This window comes from Chlamydotis macqueenii, chromosome 7, assembly GCF_036417535.1.
Source record: "Chlamydotis macqueenii isolate bChlMac1 chromosome 7, bChlMac1.mat, whole genome shotgun sequence".
NCBI lineage: Eukaryota > Metazoa > Chordata > Aves > Otidiformes > Otididae > Chlamydotis > Chlamydotis macqueenii.
Genome location: NC_141562.1, coordinates 10,187,373 through 10,207,475, shown reverse-complemented (window position 1 = coordinate 10,207,475; position 20,103 = coordinate 10,187,373). Strand labels below are relative to the sequence as shown.

General features: G+C 38.3%; 1 protein-coding gene across 1 annotated transcript in view; it reads left to right on the top strand.

Moving 5' to 3' along the window:
- Positions 1-20,103, top strand: part of FAM13C (family with sequence similarity 13 member C) — a 135,497-nt gene that overhangs the window by 13,785 nt on the left and 101,609 nt on the right. The window contains exon 6 of the mRNA XM_086752834.1: positions 19,928-19,974. Coding sequence (XP_086608960.1) covers positions 19,928-19,974 — 47 coding nt within the window. The remainder of the gene's footprint in view (positions 1-19,927; positions 19,975-20,103) is intronic.

The following is a 20,103-nucleotide window of genomic DNA, read 5'->3' as shown; positions in this document are numbered from 1 at the left end:
ACATTACAGAAAGACTGTTTTCCCTAACCTTTGTAAATTTAGCAAAATATGGACTCATTAAACATTAAGATTTAGTTTTGTATTTCAGTGCTGCCCACATCAGAAGACTGGATTAAAAAAATGACATACATTGAGGGTCAAAGAAGAATATAGATCTCCGCAAAAATTGTGGCCAATAAATTGTATTGTTTTTTCTTCTGGATAAATAGTGCAGAATATTTTACTGACTGTAGGTATAAGGATTTGATAAAAACTGCTGTAGCCTAGGCAAGTGTGACTTAAAACACCCAAACTGGATGTGGCTGAGGTACTCAATACTTTGTAGGACTTCGGTACCAGAGCCTTTCTGCTTGTCGGTGGAGAGAATGGGGCATGGAGAGAGCGAGGTGCTTTTTCTGTTCTGTGCCCATGATCTGCAGCAGACTGTCCTTTGTACTACAGATCTGTAACTTGGAAACAACAAGCATGCCTGGTCTCCATTTTTAGCGTACCGCAGGGTGTGGAGGGAATGTCACTGGTTTAATGTTTGCTCCAGCATTGCTGGGGGTTTCTCTTGACTTGCTGTACAAGTGCTCTTGGACACTGCTGTCACACTTCAACCTCTTTCTGTGACCTTGTGGATTTTGCGAATGTCTACTCCTCTCTCTTCTCCTTCCCCCCAGTACGTAGATTTCTATAATTTAATTTTTTTTTTGGTTGCAGAAGGCTGCATTAGGACAGGATACTGGCAGGAGAAGGTGTGCTCTGAGTGACATGAAGCACACTCTTGGCTCTGCTTTGCTGTAACGAGCAGCTTGAACATAGAAGAGGGAAGGTGGTCAAACTGAAATCCTGAGACTCCTTACTGCAGTCGATAATACAAGAACAAAGCTCAGGCAATCGCACTAACTGATTACACTGACCGCTGTTTGTCACTCAATAATGGTATAGAGTTTGTGAGAGGGGAAGGCCTCTCTAAAGCTGTTTACTGAAACAGGCCTTTCCTAGCTTGGAAAATATGTTTTGAAGGCAGTGTGCTGTACAGAAACCAACTCGGTGGAGACTTGTCTATTACTTCTCAGTCTCTGAATGACCATTTTCAGTTTTGCTTTGAACAGAGCATCTCAAAAGCTCCTGCCATATTCAGGCTCACAGAATTTATGTAGATTACAGATTAAGGAGTTTTATCTGCAATTTGGGAAGGAGAGTAATACCTGATGTGTTCAGAGCGGCAGCCAGTTGCTTTGCTTACTAAGATCAGCTACACTGCAAGGAAGAGCATTATAATTAATCAGCTAGGGTACACGTTAGGATAACACAAATTTCTACTTTCAGAGGATCTGTGTGGTCTTCCTTTGATGTTTAAAAAAAAATTATCACAACACCTAAGCCTAAGACTTTGCGGGTCTGAGATTTTCAGGCATCTCAAGGTTGCAATAAGGGATGGAGCCAGCAGCGTTTTCTTCCACTTGGTGTCAGCATTGTTCTCTCTCGCTCCAGAGCTGTTGTTTGCTTTGAACGTAACCCTTTAATATGTTCTGAGTACTATCTCAAAATTCGGTATTACATTTCTATTTTGGTAACATGTCAGAACATCAGCCTGTTCCTTCCTCAGATAATTACTGATATCAGAGAGGCATGAAGGAAGGGTATGAATTCACATCCAAACCATTATGAAATGCAAGCCTTTTTTATTTTATGCTCATGTCACCTTCCTTACCTCAGCAGGACTACCAATAACATCTCTTACCACTTCTGTATTCCTTTTCTTCGGTGTACATGAGCAATTTGATTTGTTTGCTGATGATCAGAGCTTTTTGAAAAAAAACACCAGAAGTGAAGTCTTTGATAGGCGAATCATCCCTTGGGAAATTAATAGTATTTTTACTGAAAGACTTGTGATACGTAAGCATCAAAATATTTCAGCCTTTTTACTTGTCATTGGCTGTAATAGTAGTGGGGAAAAAGACATTTCAAACCCTTAGTGGCTTTTCGTTTCATGCAAGGTTAGGGATGGCAGTGGGAAATGCTTTTCAGAAAAGCAGGGAAGAAATGCAGAGTAAAATACAAACCTGAAAAAAATCCACTGTCAGAAAAAGATAAAAATAAGAAAATATATTTTTTTTTCATTTAACTGTAGTTAATGGTAGCTCATTGAATTGTTGCAGAGCTGTGTTGCAGTGCAACAGTGAAGTTAATAGGCATATTCTGAATGCACAGATTGCCCTCAAGCTACCTCCCCTCCTCCTCCCCCTGGCAATTCCTAGACTGCTTTGTCCGACTTTAATTAGTTCATTTCACCTATTCTAGCAAAGATGAAAACATGCTTAAGTACTTAAGCAACACGAATTTAAAGAAGAATAGGGCTAGCACTCATCGTAGTCGCATGCAGAAAGGCTTGGCTGAATCTTGAAAGCATATTAGCGTTTTATAGCCTAATGCAGTTTCACTCTCTCCCAGTTTAGTTGGAGTTTTGCTGTAGAGCAGTCTGCAGTGTTTAATTACCTTGCTTCAAGTAAAAAAAGGAAAGGCATGTTCATGAGTCAGCATTTCTGCTAAATAGTTTCCAGAACTATCAGATTATATGCTGGGTACCTTTTTATTTTTCTATGGAAAAGGAAAGGGATGAAATATGCCTGTAATAAAAACACAAACGCAATTGAGCTAAAAATATGAGAAACAAAATGTATGGCAAAGTTGCATGCTACACCTGTTCCCCAGGGCTCATAGTTAGAAAAATTTAGTCCAAGTTGTTATGATTTACTGACACATCTTCCCCCCCCACCCCGCGCCCCCAAGTGGGGAGAAAAAACAAATAAAAGAGATTTGTGGAAAAAATGGGGAGGAATAAGCAGAAAAAGCCTGTAGGAGTATTATGGAAAAACCACCGTGAGACTTGAGAAAGTTTTAATAAGAGCAAATAAACACCACACCTCTGTATGTGCTTTTTTTCCCAATGCATTTCTAGTTAGGTCAAACACTATTTTTAATTTAAACAAAAATTACTGCAGTTTGGCTTTGCACACAGGGGTTGGCTTGCGTGGCTGGTAATTCAGATGAATGCTTGAAGCTGAGGTTCTGTCAACAACTTTAATTATGACCTTTGAATTTTCACTGACCATCTGCTTTAATTAGATGTTGCCTTATTTCCAGAGGACTGCAGATGCGCATACAGGGATTCTGGCTAGTAAAGAAATAATAGGGTGGGCCTTAGGCTGTTCTGCCAAGTGGTGGGGTAATCAGCTGTGCCTAGAGATGATCATGTTAAAGGATGCTGATCAGGACTGAATTTTTCTGTAAGCTGTTAGGACAAGGAAATACTTGAAAGGTTGCTGCTGTTTGATCCACCATCGCTTCCAGTGTGCAACTGGAGCTTTGCCCAGGAGTTGCTAGTGTCCCTGGGCTGCGTGCAAGAACAGCTGTAGGAGCTCGGATTTGGATTTCTTAGGGAGAGTCCTCATGCTAGCATCCATGCATAGGGAGCTGAGCAGAGTGGAAGCCAAATCCACACGTTAAACCTGACCTCCCTTCCATCTTGCCTATGGGGTAGCCAAAAGATGCAGAGGTTTCCAAAGATGAGGGCTGCTGGGATCTCTGCCTTGCATAAGCAGGAGAGGGGCCTGGGTCAAGGAAAGGCTGGTCCCTGTGTAAACCCTGGAGAGGGTCCAGAGGAGGGCCACGAAGATGATCAGAGGGCTGAAGCACCTCTTCTGTGAGGACAGGCTGAGGGAGTTGGGGCTGTTCAGCTTGGAGAAGAGAAGGCTCCCGGGAGACCTTATAGTGGCCTTCCAGTACCTAAAGGGGGCTACAGGAAAGATAGGGAGAGACTGTTCAGCAGGGCCTGTTGTGACAGGACTAGGGGTAATGGTTTCAAAACAGAGGGAGGTAGATTCAGCTTAGGAAAAAATTTTTTACAATGAGGGTTGTAGAACACTGGCACAGGTTGCCCAGAGAGGTGGTGGAAGCCCCATCCCTGGAAACGTTCAAGGTCAGGTTGGATGAGGCTCTGAGCAACCTGATCTAGTGGGGGATGTTCCTGCTCCTTGCAGGGGGGTTGGACTAGATGGCCTTTGAAGGTCCCTTCCAGCCCTAACTGTTCTATGATTCTATGATTATTTTAGTTCTTTACTTTCTAATTTTATTTTCAAACTCTCTGAGAATTACATGGGTAGCTTTGAGCTTCATGATCTTTTTAATCAGTCAATACAAGAGGACCATGCAGCAACAGTAAACAGTGAGATGAATTTAATAGAATCGTGGAATTGTTTGGGATGCAAGGGACCTTTAAAGCCCATCCAGTCAAACCCCGTGCAAGGAGCGGGGACATCTTCAACCAGATCAGGTTGCTCAGAGCCCTGTCCAACATGAATGCTTCCAGGGATGGGGCACCACCACCTCTCTGGGCAACCTGTTTCAGTGTTCCACCACCCTCATTACAAAAAATTTCTTCCTGATGTCCAGTCTGAATCTACTCCCCTCTATTTTAAAACCATTACAGCTCGTGCTATCGCAACAGGTCCTGCTAAAGAGTTTCTCTCCATCTTTGGATACATGCAGCATGCTGTAACTCAAAACCATACAGTACTTCTACAAATATGTTTGTCTTTTGCATATTTTCACCAGGAAAGTACAGCAAGCAATCTACTGCTTAATTGTAAGGAATGATGGATTAAATATCTGATCCGTTGCTTTACTTTTCTTCCAGCTCTTGCTTTCATGTCTTTAATGTTTAGTCTAACCAAATTCCTAGCTATTTTGCTAATCATTTATATTCCATAATGCTTTCCATGCTTAACCAAAATGCTGAGTGGGGTGCAGAGTGGGAGAAGAGGAAGATAAGCTGTGTTCAAAATTAATATTAAATGGGCTATGGAATAGTAAAGAACTGTATCTATTTAATTACCCTTTGCAACCATTAAGCACAGTTCATTTTAGAAGCTTAAGTAACTTGTGAAAACTGCTGTTGACAGACCAGCAAGCTGCTGTATTCTAGATAATCAGTGAGCTGTGCATGCCTTTTTATTCACCTGCCCTGAGTAATTTGTGTATTACAAAGAAAACAGTCTTTTCTTCTTGCAAGTTGTAGAATAAAGATGCTTCTAGTGACTTTGTAGTTGCAGGCAAACTTATAAATTAAAAAAAAATCTACTTCTGGATCTACTTGGAGCATGAGTTTTTTATTAGCAGCAGCAGCGTTGAGTTGTTTTCCAGTGTTCGTTATGCCGTGTATTCACATGGTAAGTGTCATTGCATTTACTGACAAGAGAGAGTGTAAGTAGATGAAATCTAAATCCAGATCCATGTAAATGTCATTCCTTATAAAGTCTGTTTGTTTCGTATGTCTATAGCAAGTCCAGATCCATGTAATTGTCATTCTTTATGAAGTCTGTTTGTTTCTAAAGTTTATAGCAACCCAGGGAGGAGATGAATTCATTTGCATGCTTAAAATTCACAGATATGCTGTTTCTGAAAAGTGTGCTTAGGGATCTCCTAAACCATTATTTAAAAAAACAAAAGCAAAAAAAAAAACCCCACAAAAACAATCCCAAACAAAACAAAACAACTTTGCAAAGCTGTGCTCTGATTTCTGTTTTTAAACCCTTTGCTAATACCTGTGACAGATATTTCTAAGTGTGGTTGCTGCATTTTCCTCCAGTGAAGCCTACTTTATTTCTTTAAAGGAGAGAAGTTCATATTGAGTCAAAATCAAAGAAAAAAATACAAAACCCTTTAAGTGCAGAAGGTGAGGGCAGCATTTTAAATATTCTTATTAAGCTATCTCTCTTGAGAAGCTTGGCACTGCCACAGCTGCTCTAGAAAAGGAAAAGAAACTCTTCAAAGTGGGATATGGTAACTTCAATTAAAGGACAGGTCAGCTCCTAAGAATACTGAGGGGAATGATGGATCTCTTCAACTTCTTCCACATAATAGATTCTACAATATGCAATGTTCCCTTCTTTGAAATTTTTATATAGCATGGGCTTTCTTTTTCTAATCAAAATTAACTTCAGAGTTGAACGGCTGCTGTTGTGCCTGTGTGGTCTTCAATTGTGGCTTTTCAATTAGTTGAAAAGGAGAAAAAAAATAGTAGAGGAAAATACAAGAATAAATTAATTCTTTGTTATCAACTTACAAATCACTTCAATTAAGAAGTTGAGAGTGGTGTCCTCATCTCACCCTGTTGCAACTGTTCCACCCAGAACAAAATATTAATTCTGAAAACTGCTACAGGGTCTTTAGGTATTCCCTTTCCCCTCCCCTACTAACTTTTTTTTCTTGAAAGTGAAAAAGTGTTACATACTTCTTTGAAACTGTTGCTGTTACAAAGTAGAACAAACACTTGGCGTTAGAGAGATTCTTTATTTTTATTTCTTATTCCTTGTGAAAGTAAAGCCAATAGGAGGAAACTTTCACTATTCCAACCCATTTCACAGCTGTTAAACTATTGGCACTAGACACTAGAGCAAGTAGATGTCACCTGTCTATAAATTAGGTATTGTATTGGTAGAGGTGAAGTAAATTGTTCCTTGTAGAGAGGGATAGCAAGGTTCTTCCCTATCACTATGCTTCTCAGCCTGGTTCCGTAGCTCTTGTTGCAGGTGTTTGTTTTGTTTTGTTTTTTCTAGTAAGGGAAAACGTTGGAGAAAATCCTAGTGTATTTCACGCTCTTCATTGTCTGTCAGTTGCTTTGGATAGAGATTGAAGGCCTTAGTCCAAATGTTAGAAGTTCTCAATGGATCAGTGTCCAGCTATGCCATTGAAAACATTCCTGTATCACCTCTGCTCTGATTTGTGGAGTTCCCTGGGTAAACCCACTTTTGACTCTGGAATGATCTCCTGGAGAAGAGAGTACTATTCCTGAACCAGAGTACTTTCAAGGCATTTTACAAGATGAAATATTTCACTTATGGCAGAAAATGTAGTATGTTTTTGACAGAAAATATCAGCCTATTGTTTTCTTGTTCTCTGGTATACAACAGCCAACCTCCCACCATAGTAGAAGCAGAGAACATGTTCCATTGAATTGCCTGTCCCATCACTCTAAGTGGTGCTTAGATATTATCGTGGGCAGGTTGGAATATCTTCAGTGAAGTGGAACAAACATTTTGAATTACATAACAGCAAAGACTTGATATTTTCTACATTTTTTCCTCTGATAGGCAACAAGTCAACAAATTCTAACCAAAAAAGCTCACCATGCAAGTAAAATCACATGAGGGTTTGAAGGCACAGTTGTGTCATCTGAGGCAGATATTCCATGGTAATCCTTGGACACATTGTGAGTTAATCATGCACTTGGTTAATTTGCCAATTAGTAGTGAACTAGGGGTAGTGCTATTTTTCTTTCATTAGTCTGATGCTAACAGATGCTGTGCAGGACAACCCAGTGCTGTGCAAAGGTGCTTGTGCAGGCTGGATAGGGTAAATGAGTTTGGACTAGCTATCTAACTGATGTAACTTCTTTCAGTACCTGTGGTAGTACTCTCACTACATATTTGTTTCCTGGATACATACATGTTCCTGAACGTCTTATGCATGTATCAGTTGTTTTTAAATGGTAAAGTAAAACAAGTCCTGAGCAACTGGCTGCACTAGGGATGTGGCCAGGACATCTCTTTCATGTGCTTTTAAAAAATTTGCGTGTAACGTGGGTAGGGTGGCTGCAGTCTCAGTCTCAACTGAACCTTTGAACAAAAGCTCTTAAGTGCCACGAAAAATATTGGACAAAGTTTCTTCAATATTGTCTTTCTTGCTGAAGAGAGTATTTTTAAAAAGGAAACAAAAAAGGTCTGTAGTGCTTACAAAAATTCTTTATCTTGCCCTCACTGTTTTGAAGACTTCAAACCTGATCTGAGGCATAATCCAGAAAAATATGTCAAGAGGATTTGTTCATAAGCATACAGTGTGTTGACATCAGCAAACTCTTATTATGACTGTCATGTTCCATATCTTGAAGCCTCATTCTAATCTTCTGGAAGCGTTCAAGTTCAGGGCTTTCTATTTTGATTGAATTAATTAGTGTAGTTTGGATGATTCCCTGATACTGAAATTGTCAGAATTTTTTTAACAGGATGTTTTAAAATATTATATTTTTTTTCCCTAGTTAATAACAAGTAGGACATTTGACTGCATTTCTGTATTCATGGAATCATAAATTCTATTGTTTAAATCAAAAATATATTGCCCATTTGGAAGCAGAGAAAATGGTAAATGAGAGCTATATTTACGTACTTATCTTGCCTTTAAAGTTAATCTCCCGTTACTAGTCTTGAGCCTTTCAGGTTGCTATAGAAACTGCCACAGCCTCCAACTGTGCTTCCTCCAAGACTTAATTGCATTCTGAGTTTCATACGCTATCTATTAACTGCAGCACTGGCAGACACAAGCACGTAGCAGAATGAGTTGAATTAATGGTTCAATATGATATATGCATTTTTTAATATTGTGTTTCCATATCCCTTTTCAAATTTTGCTTTACCAGCTGGTTAAACTCTTCTGTAAAATGTAGTGATACCACAGGGCTGGATTCTTTTTGTTTGCCACCACTATATTTGATGTTTTCAAGTCTTTGATGCCATCAGAGTAGGTGCAAGAGCCATTAGTCTTAGGGATGGTTTGGTTTTTTTTTTCCCTTAAGGAAGGAACTATCTTAGCTCTGCTGAAGTTTTTCTGAGACTTCTTCACCTCTGTGAATACAGACATGGAAGTGCATACCTACTGTTTCAATAGCTCTGGTAACTCTGTGCTGCGTCAGTGCACTTCACATAATTTTTGCTTGATCAGTGTTTTTCCACCAGGTCCGTTTTTATGTAGGAAATAGCAATTCATCAAAGTAGAAACTGAGTATGGCTGTATGCAAGGTTTGATAAGGCTTTTCTGGGAAGTATTTATGACATCCTTGATGGAATTTCTCATCAAAACTGGACTGAGAATGTGTCTTATTCAACTAGTATAACCAAATCTTAGAGATCTGCTTTCCTACTCAGTTCTCAGCATGATGATGCTGTCAGTGCAGATGTACTGTTCTTACTGATACTGTTCTGCTTTCAGTGGGGATAAACATTGGGAACTGATGGTTAACGTCACTTTCCTCCGTGTTCACTGGATGTAAGACCTTCATAATAAAATAAAACAATCCCCACTGTTCTCTTATTGCGCAAAAGGAGGAGAGAAAATGTATCACAACAGAAGGAAGCGAGCAAACAGTATATGTATTTCCATCTCCTATTAAGCCCTGTGTCTCAGCTCTGCTTTGCTTGTGTTCAGCAGGTAAGAGATGGTGAATACGACAGACATACTCTGTGCAGTGTTGCTCTCAGACCTGGGATGTTTCTATGCTTGTGTTAATGCTGGCCCAGAGATGTATTTCTTTCCTCATTAGAAGCATTAGAGACAACCCACAACTCATGAATGGACAAAGTCAGACTGATACTGAGAAACAGGGCAAAGGGAGAATTTCACCAATGTGTCATGTAAAATATTCATGCACATTAAGTCATGTTTTTAGATCCTGAATATCTGAAGACAGCTTAAATATATCCATTACAACTTTTAAACTTTTCAAATATCTTTTACGATATGACCCTTTGTGCTAATGTTTTTCATGTAGTTAACATTTTTTTCCCCCTGTTTCTCATTCTCTGTATGTGCTGTATTGCTTGAATTATGTATTGATGGTCCCCTATAAAAATCTTTGTAATTGAGTCAGGTAAGCCAAGGTAGCTTTTCTGGCCTCAGCCTTACTGCTAGTATCTCTGAATTTGTGTGGAAATTTTTGTTTAGTGCATTCAACAAAAAGTCAATTGGGAAAGGAAGAAATTATGACAATATTGTCAAGATTAATCTGAAAAAGCGTAGATGGTTTTGCAGCACAGATTTTCACTCTCTTTTTTTCCTTATATCCTTTTTCATTAGCTACCTATTATACACTTCTTGCCACAACACAGTGCACTTCTGTCTCAGAACTTAAATCTCTGCCACAACATCTCAGCTTTCTTTTTTAGCTGCTTTTTAAGCTTGTATATTAAAGAGAGCTGGATTTCTCTGCCAGCTCTGGCTCAAGTTACATTTCCTGGTTTTCCCTATGGAATGTCAACATATATTCTAAAAATCTGTGTGTGCTGAACACCTTCCTCAACCATTCTAAAAACGCTTACTTTGGGATGGTATTCATTTGGATTTGAATATAAAATAAGTATTGTTTGTTGGCTCCTTGTCATTCTTGAGAAGCTAGATAGTTGCCATCTCTCCAAGTTGTCTGCCTGCATGAGCTGTTTTCCAGGCAGTGACAGCACTTCATTTACAGAAAGTTCTGCTTGCAGTGTCTCTGTAGGCGTTCAGAGCAAAGACCTTGCCTATCAACTGGACAGCCCAATGTGTGAGCGTGTGGAAGGCTTGACACTGGTTACATACAGTTGGTAGTCATCTTAGTCAAGGGAAAAGACTCACTAAAAGTCTGAGACATGCCAACAGCAGGTTGTTTTACTCTGCTGTAGAATGTATTGCAAAAGGTTTTTTTTTCACAAGCCATAATTTCTTATGATTTCTGTAGTTTCTGGTATTTTTAGACTGTTCCTATAATTGATGGTATGTTGATGGTAGGCTGTTCTTGCAGGCACAGCCCATCTTTAGAGTATAGCTGGCTGGATGTTTAGGGTATCGCTGCGGCCACATAAGCTCATGCAGTTCTGGTTAGGGAAGGCAGCATTGTGTTGCTGAGTGGCACTTACCATTGTACTTTGCTTGTCATGCCTTGCCAAAATCTGTCTTCAGGTAGCTATTGTTCGTCTTCAGTCCAACTGACGCACAATCAACTCTTATACGCTATCCAGAGGTGGACAAAAAGTAGGGATGCTTCTCTTTTACAGCCTTTGTGCTCTCCCTTTTGTTTGTCAGACCAGACAAATGCTACTTTGGGATCTTTGTATTGGAAGCCTTGCTGTTTCTGGGAGGAGGGAAGATAAACCATGCAAGCTACTGGCAGAAGTCAGGGGGAGATTTGAGCCAGGTTGCTTAGTGGACAGTGGAAAGATTAAACCTTGTAATTAATTTCAAGCTTTAATTTCTTATCCTCTTTTTTTCCTCAGTATAAACAAAGAAGAGGGACCATAAATAGAGTTTTGGATAAGCAAGGGTACTACTGAAATGGTTCATGCATATCTCAGGCAAATATTCCCAGTGAAATAAGGAGAAGCACTGAGAATGTGGTGCATAGGTAGGGACAGGCCATTCAGAAGATCTGCTCCTGAGTTTTGTATCACTTTTTTTTTTTGTTTTTGTTTGGTATACTAAGCTTTCCTATAGGATATGCTGAGCAAGATGAAAGATAACACTTATAAAATGTAGGCTCTGTAGGGCTAAACTTTTAAAAATTATTGAAATACAAACCTCTTAATTACTTTTAACGTGATTTCTGTCTCTTTTTTCCCCTGCTTATGCCTCCAGAATCAATCCCCAGTGAAATTTCTATCTTAACCCTACTCATCTTATTGGCCACTTAGCAGAAGGGCTTCACCCATGTGTTAACTAAATTAGTCATTTTGTATGTCCTTGCATGGCATGCAATAGAAATGAGCATGGACTCTATTAATATCTGTTCTTACATAAACAGAATCCATTTTATTCAGTTCTTCAGCTGATGAAGCACTGTGGGAACAAGACAGCCAGAATCTTGGGAATTACTCTACAAGGAAGAATCTCAGTGTTTCTTGGCAAAAGATGCTTTATGCTCTAGGCCTGCTTTGTAAGAGCCAACGGTAATAAGGTCTTGTTCTAGATAAGAGTTTAAATAAATAGACACCGAGTGTTTCTGCCTGTCTTTGAAAACTGACACACAGAAATCCCAAAGTTTATTTCAGAGAAGGCTTCATTTTATCTAGTTACAGCCAGATACTCAATTTTGGGGAGAGGGTCTAATGAAAGAAAATAAGAGTTTGAGTTCCAAATGGAGACTTAGGAAAATTCTCTTTATTTACTTCCAAATGCTGACAGAATGGAAATGTTTGGTTGTTTTTTTTTTTTTTTTTTCTCAACACTTTGTCTGTCAATGTCCTTAAAATACAAAGACAAAACCAAAAGACATAAGGTAACTAATGTGACTTACTCAGCAATAACTGGATTTCTGTCATCAGTTGCTATAAAATTTTAATAAAAGTAGCCACAGGAGCACCTGAATTGTTTTATGTGGTCCTATAGACTGCCTTTTTGGGGTTTTTGGAGAAGGCTGTAATGGAGGCATTAGATAGTATTAGATTCACAACATCATAACTTTTACAACACCCTTTAAAATTTTTCTTGCACTCTTATGTTAAATGAGTGTATTAAATGACAACCTGTGGCTTCTCTGCAATGCTATGCCACATGCAGGTGAGCCCAGCCCCTCATGCATCCATCTATCTGGTACTTCTCTGATGTACGCTGATGGAGAGAAGTGGAGAAAAGTGGGGAGCTCTCTTCCCCAATGGCTTCTTAGCTGGGCTGAATGCCGATATCTCTGTGAATGTGATATTAGCACCTTAGTTTATCTCTATTAAACTGAAACCAGCATATGTGCCTTTTGATGCTGTTGCTTTGTCTCAGGAGGTGCTACTTCAAAAGTCACTTCAGTTTCTTAAGACTGCCTCTGGCTGAATATTATTTCAGTATAAAGATAACATCATCAGAGATAAACATGAACAAAAGATGAATGATCCTACTTATTCTTGGTTTATTGTTTGTTTTCCCTAGACTGAAAGATATAGTTAGGAAGAATTTCAGAATGTAATCTTGCACACAAAGAACTGCTCTAGATCTGGCAGGACCTAATGCAAGAGAAGGCAGGACTCTCTGCCTTAAATCATTCTCCTTTGTGCATTATTCTTCTCCCTTCGTGAAATCGTATCTCCAGCCCTCTCTGTCTTTCTGTTTTAATAAAATTATGAATTATGAATTTCTAACTCATGGGAAAAATGTGACCCAATATATCTTTGCAGAGCAGATAAAGCAGTAGCCTGTTTCTCTTGGCTTATGTTTTCTAATATCTAGTTCACAATATGTTGTTATATTATCAGGGGGCATATTCTAGGAAGCCAAGGAATCACTACTTAATGCATTGACCTGCACAATTAGTCTTATGGAAAAAAATCAGGATAGCTACTCAGTCTTTTGTATTCAGTACACATTGCAACAGTTGATGTGCAACAAGGTTATCTGCTAAGACTTGTATACAAATGCAACGGTAAAAGAAATATCACTCTCTAGAACAAAATTGAAGGGAATTAGTGCCACATGTGCAGCACTGGTGACAAAAATGAGCCATTTATTCCCAAGTACAAAAGTAAATTTATAACTCTCTGTATGAACTGGTTTTCCTGGATATAAATGTGATAAAATGCAACCTGCTCAGAATTGCACCTGGACACCTGAAAGACATTTCTGAGGTCTTGGAAAAGACTATAGGAATCTGAAAGGGCCAAAAAAGCACAAAGAAAATAGCAATAATAAAACTATTAAAAAGCCATAATTTTTTAAAATTATTGAGAAAGTTATTTAAATTAAAAAGTCTTGAATCGCATTTCCTGGGAATATGCACTACGCAAGGAAATAGAAGGTAATTATTCTAGGAACACCTGTGATAAAATTTTTAATTCTAATCATTGAGATAGAAGTTAATTAAAAGCACATCTTTAATGTAGCAATATGGTTTTCCCTACATGCCACCATCTGGGACTGACTCTCTTCTGCCCTCTCTGTTATTTAACTTAAATAGTAACAAATAGCTGTGAATGTAGTTCTAATTTTCTCTTACCTGCTGAACAATGAAATGTGTTTCAAGACAGCATGGTGCAGAAGAGGTGTAGTCTTTAATTTTTGCAGGAAAAGAAATAGCGTGTCTCACTCTTTATTGCTATTGAAAGAAGTTACAAGAGTAACTGCAAAATTTGAATTTATGTGCTTCGTGGGAGCCACCACGTTGCCTGAACTCTATGGGTTGTAATGTTTGACCGTGGAAATAATGTAAGGAAACAGGAGGTGGGGAGAGAGATGTAAATGCAGAGAGATGTAAGTGAATTTGAAGTCTAGTGATGAAGTTTTGAAATGCCCAGCATGTTAAAACTGTTTTTCTTTAAAGAAGTAACTTTGGCAGCATTGCCTGCCTGCATGAAGAGCACTGACATTTTGGTAATTAACTGTGGCATGTGTGGGACAGCAAAGAGGACTTTGCTTGGATTTTTTTCCAGAAGTAATTTAAGTTTCTCAAAGGTGGAAAAGATGACAGCCATTGCAACGCCTTGCAAAATTTGTGGGGTTGAAACATGCTCCTATCCCAGACTCTTTTCTGTATGTGATGTCCACTCCTAAACACTGTGTGATTTTTAAATTTTATTTTATTTTATTTTTAAGCAATGAAATTTGTTTCCAAAGCATTTCTATGCCTCTTTCTTAAACTAGGCTGCACTGGATTATTGCTGACAGGCTTAGTGTTTCTTATTGTTACAGGCTTCACAAATTAGAATTTGGTTAATGATGTTCAAAAACAAATCAACCCAACACTGTTGCAGTTGCCTATGTTTCTGGTTCACAAAAATGAGACTAGTAATGAAATGCATCCTCATTCTGCACCTTACCCCCAAAAAGTCAGTTACATTGTGCTAATGAGAACAATAAGACAAATCAATTCTGAAGCTTATAGGTGAGATATTAGCAAGAACTTTTGGAAGGAGACTAAAAGCGAAGTGTTAGGACTCCTGCGTCTTCAAAATATTTGTCTATCTTGCATGCAGTGTGCCAAAACAATTGTGCCCTGTGAGGCGATGTGTCAGTTGAAATTTGAGGTAGGCAGTAAGCTGACTTCCAGGCCAGCTTGAACAGTAACTGAACAGGACAAACACTTCCTCCTTGTACGAGTTTTATTACAAAGCTGTTGTGCAGCAGGCATTTGAAAGCTTCTCATTACAAGTCTATGAAGAGCTAGTGGTGCTAGGATCATACAATCAATGAATCTTACTGGGAAAAGCAAGCTCTCGAAAGATGCTCTTTGGGCACTACAGTGATGTGGCATTGCGGTGTTTCATATTGCAGATCTGGCTTTAGGCAGGGAGGAAGGAACCAGGCCAGAGCAGTAAGGTGATGTATGTCTAAACTGAGGGTGAATATGCATCAAACTGATTGAGAAAAAAACTGGAAGAAATATTACAGACAAATTTAATCAGGTAATTATAAAGCCTTTTTTAGGAGTTTAGTGTGTTATCACCCTGCTCACATGCATCAGTGTAGAGAAATGCTGAATTTACTGTTAGATCAGTTTCAAGAGTTACTCAATGATGCAGTGGATGATGCCTGGTTTTTAGCAGCTCTCTGTGTCAGGTTTTTTAAAGTTGAAAATGACTGTTTCTGTTAAATGGATAAACATTTTATAATTTTGGCAGCGTGTGTTTTCACAAACCTTCCACCTCATTAGAAATGGTAATACACCATCAAATTTTTATCAACTGAGCTAAACTCAGGCTGCTGCAATTTGGTATTCTATTCCAACACAAGAAAAGCTAGACTTACCTGTTTTGGCCTTAGAATGAGAGAGAAAATGCAGTCAAAACCTAAAATCTCTGCCCCTACTCATTTCTAGTATTCTGTACAGAAGATCCATTAATAAATTTTGAGATCAGAGCTGAAGACTTAACTGACTGTGATAGTGAGTACTTAAATATCTTCCATTGTGAAAGATATTTGTACTAATCTATTTCTTTTTTTTATTTTTGTAAAATTTTATTTTTCAGGATTAATGATATTCCTTAGGGGTAAAATCATGGAGGTATCTGCTCAAAATCTCCTAGGTTCTGTCACAACGGTGAATTCTCAAAGGCAAATGGCATACTAATATTGCGTCCTGATTAAAAAGCAGTTAGAATATTGCAACTGAGTAGTCAAGTATATAGATTACTGTTGTAAGATATACCTCCCTTTCTTTCATACTAAATTAATTCAGTTGAAAAAACGGTGTTGGTGAAGTGGGTATTATTACCATGGCTGATTTATTTAGTACACTATTGAGGTTATATGACCTTGGATTATTAAATGACTATCTAACGTGATAATGAAATAGATTTGAAAAAGAGTACTAAACCTAAACAACTGTAACAATGTTACTGGGCCTTACAGTATAATTTCAATAAAAGAAAAATGAAACTGAAGTTTATAGTGATTCTTGTATATTATGTACTCAAAGAAGATGCATATATTAAAAATATGTAAATGAGTGCATATATTGTTGAGCTCTGTTTTTATTTTGAATCCAAATTCTAGTTCCTTGTTCTTGAAAATGTCAAGATAGCTGGAGAATAGCTGAACCAAGCAATGCCAGACACTAACTCAGATCACTCTACCTATAAGAAACCCATTTTTGTTTTCTCCCTGTAGCAGGTGATCTCTCGAAAGTTATGTTTTAATAAATTATCATATGGGTTTACTCACAGCAGCTCATTCTGCTGTGAGTTTTGAGATACTGTATTCAGTGATGCGTGCAACCTTTCTTTGACTTTGTGTTATATCTTCTCTCCCAGCACTGCTCTTATAATTACATTCTTTTAATAGGCTGCCAGAAAAATATTTTTCATAGCAAAGTTTAGCAGAACAAATTCAAGGCATTAGGCCCAAAACACTGTGGGGAAGATGATGGATTATCAGGGTGTGCATTTTTGAAAAGTATTGCTTTATCTTTAAATATTCCTGCCGCTGGAGAGGATGAGTTTGGGGCTATGTTTTGGGGTTTTTGTATTAGTAGATTCTGGATGAATGTGTCCTCCATGGTAACCTTCAAAGGAGTAGCGTGTTCTCTGCTAGCCTTCTGCTGCATCATCAGAAAAGAGAGGTGCTTCTTGCAGAAAGGTGCGTGGATGAAGAACACTTTTACATAGGGCCAATGGTGGGAAACATGCAGAACTGCTGAAGAGACCCTTTAATTTACCCTGACCCTCTTAAAAATTAAAAATCCTGACACCTTCTAATATTTCTTTCTTTGTGATTGAAGAGGGGCAGGTAAAGTCATTAGTATACAACCTTCAGATAAAAATTTACCCATTAGTACTTATTTTATGACTTGCATTTTCAAAGAAACTTGGAAATTTCACTTTTATTAGAAAATCTGTGGTTATTGAAAGTTTTATTACATACTGCCTCAGTGTAATGATTGAAATTAACCTTTTGCATTGCAGTTTTCTACTTAAAATAGCCTAAGGTATTGTCAAACAAATGGTTTCTCTTTGGCATATTTTACCCTCCACTCAAATAGCAACTTGGTCAAATGCAATTTGCAGTAGTTTTGTGTACCATCCTGCAGCAGTTTAGCTATTAGTGGAAGAAGTCCAGATATCTAGAACCAAAGCCTAGCTTTAAAATGGAACAACAACAAAAAAAAAATCAATGTGTTTGTGTGTCTTTGTCAGATACACAATGTTATTTATTTTGCAGACCTGTTCTCCTTTTCTGTGGCTCCGGACTCCTTGGCTGCAAGGGATGCTTTTTTAAATTGTTGAAAGGGTTGTTAATTAGAGCAATTTCTTACACTAACTAACTGCAAAGATCCCTGGAGAAATCCTTGCTCTTAGGCAGAAATCCATGTGCAATTGAAAACCAGTTATGTATACTTAAGCTACAGTGAAGTAAACAATGAAGCTGTGTGCGCCATGTATTGTTCATAGCTGTCTTACTTCTAAAGAGAGTTTATTTTCCTTGCTCAGGAAGAAAACATTTAGTGTGCCATGTTGAAAAGGTTCCAGTGAAGACCATGCAATAATTAAAAGCTGATCTTCCTAGAGGGAGTTTGAACAAAAATAATGCTGACTCTTTAACCTGGGAGAACTGTAGTCACTGCAGAGGAAGAGGGAGGCCTAGTTTCAGTCCCCAAATATTTAACAAAATATTGGAGCAAGGCCAGAATAAAATAAGGCAGCTGCATCTGGTGGGATGAAATGCAGTCACCCACTGGAGTTTGCAGCGGTTGGTTAAGGTACACTCCTGGGGAGATGAGGGAATTGAACCCAGCTTTCCATTCTGAGTGAGTACTGCAGCCACAGGGCTATGGGAACGGACTGGTTTAGGATTGTAGAATAACTCAGGATAGAAGGAACCTCAGGAGGTCCTAACCATCTTCCCAGTAGTAGTTTCCCTTTTCCCAGAGTGTCTGCTATGTTCAGACAGGTATAGTGGTTGGTAAATTTGTGGTGCTGAAAAGAGAGAACCAGCACATTTGGGGATAAAGATTAAAAACCTACAGTTCCTTATTTACAGTCAGGGAAATTTATTGTGAAACTGGAAATATATGCATGTATTAGGGGAGGAGAGCAAAGAAAGTAAGAAGACTTGAGGTTCTGGGTGGGCATTCCCACATGCTAAACCATTGATCTAATAGCTGTTGAGCTCATCAGCTTCCTTTTTGCCTGAGCATTATTAGTATTAGTAATGCAAATGAATGGAAATTGTGTCGTTCGGTGCTATGCCTGAAATTCCTGTTGGCAGGCACTGACTGCTTTGTGTGTGTGTGTAAGATTTAGGTCTTGCTTTATTGAACAAGGCAGTTCGGTGCTTGCCAACCTATTAAGCAAGTGGTTAGCATATTTAAGTTCTTAAAGTTAAGCACATGCATGTTTGCCTGACTTGGGACCTAAATCAGAAATTTTCCATTTTTATGATAATTATTGTAAGATTACTTGAAGCTTGAGTTAACAGAAGGTCACTTGATCACTTTTTATGCATGACAAGTTCTTCCTGGATAGCTCTGATTAGGTATGTAGTGACTGTTCCGTTACTTCATAATAACTACATGACAGACACAATTACAGTAGCATTTTTCTGTCTATACTACAAACTGGTGAATATTTGTCATGTCCTAATTTTCTAGATTAGGATATAACACTGAGGCAGGAAAAATCGCAAGGGATGAGAGGATAAAAAGTGAAAAGGATGGCAAAGCCTGAATAGTTTTTCCAGTTTCCAATTACGTTGCTGGGGTCTTGATAACACAAGATCTGATTCATAACTCTATTATATCTTAAAATAAATTAAAATAGTACCACTGAGGTCCTTCAAAGCTGAAACTTTTAAAAGCTGAGTCTTTTAAAAATCTTCCTTCTTGGCTATGTTGGTGTTTCCTATAGATGCCTCCCATGTTCAACTAAGAGCTCTTCTTTTAAATTTGTGTCTTCTGTTTGCCACAATGTTTACCAATTATAGGGTTGTCATAGCTCTTAAATTGTGTAAAACTGCAGGTATCCTGAGCAGAAGGGAATTTATTGCATGGAATACATGACATCAACGTGAAAAGCTGCAGAGCCAAGTTTTCTCAGAGAGCAGAGATGTCTGCACTCAGGCTACAGCATTCTCAGAAAGTTTGGGCTTGGGAAAGTATTATTCTGAGTCCAAGCTGAGCTCTTCCTCTTGATTTGGATTTATCACCATTGTATAATAATAAACAGAAAATAAAAAGCATCACCTTTTATTGCCCAAATGAGCTTCTTTTTCCCCTCCTCCTCTTTTTTTTTTTTTTTTTTTTCTTTTTTTTTTTTCCTGCTTGAGAAACAAGTGTTGTGTGCTGGTATGCTTTATGGTCTGGGTATTTTTTTAGTACACTTTCCTTTATTTGTGTTCCTACTCAGTTACTGCTTTACCATATGTAGAAAAGTGCCCCTAATTTACTGGGCATTAAAAATAATATTTTAGTATTTGATAGGTGAGGTTTATTTCTAGTTGTTTCTATTGGGATTGTGCTACAGTTTCCTGCTCCTTCTCATGGGCTGTGAGCTAAGAAAATGATAGGGCACAATCTTGACTATGAAAAGACGATTAACAACACTTAAATGAGCAAGAAGTGTTTATCCCCCTGAAAATAAACAAGAACAGCACAACTGAACAGTGGACCAAGCTGGTCTTGAATTGAATTCCAGCCTTGTACATTTTGTTTCTTTTCTCTACACAGGAAAATAACGCAGAAGATGATGAAGGAGACAAACTCATGTTATTAAGGTAGGATGAAAGCACCTGTTATTTAATTACTTAATGGAAACTTTTGATATCTTGCTACCAATCTGTATAATATGCTTCTATAATGCAATTATAGTTGGTTTGTTGGAGGAATAATCTAAAAGTGAAACT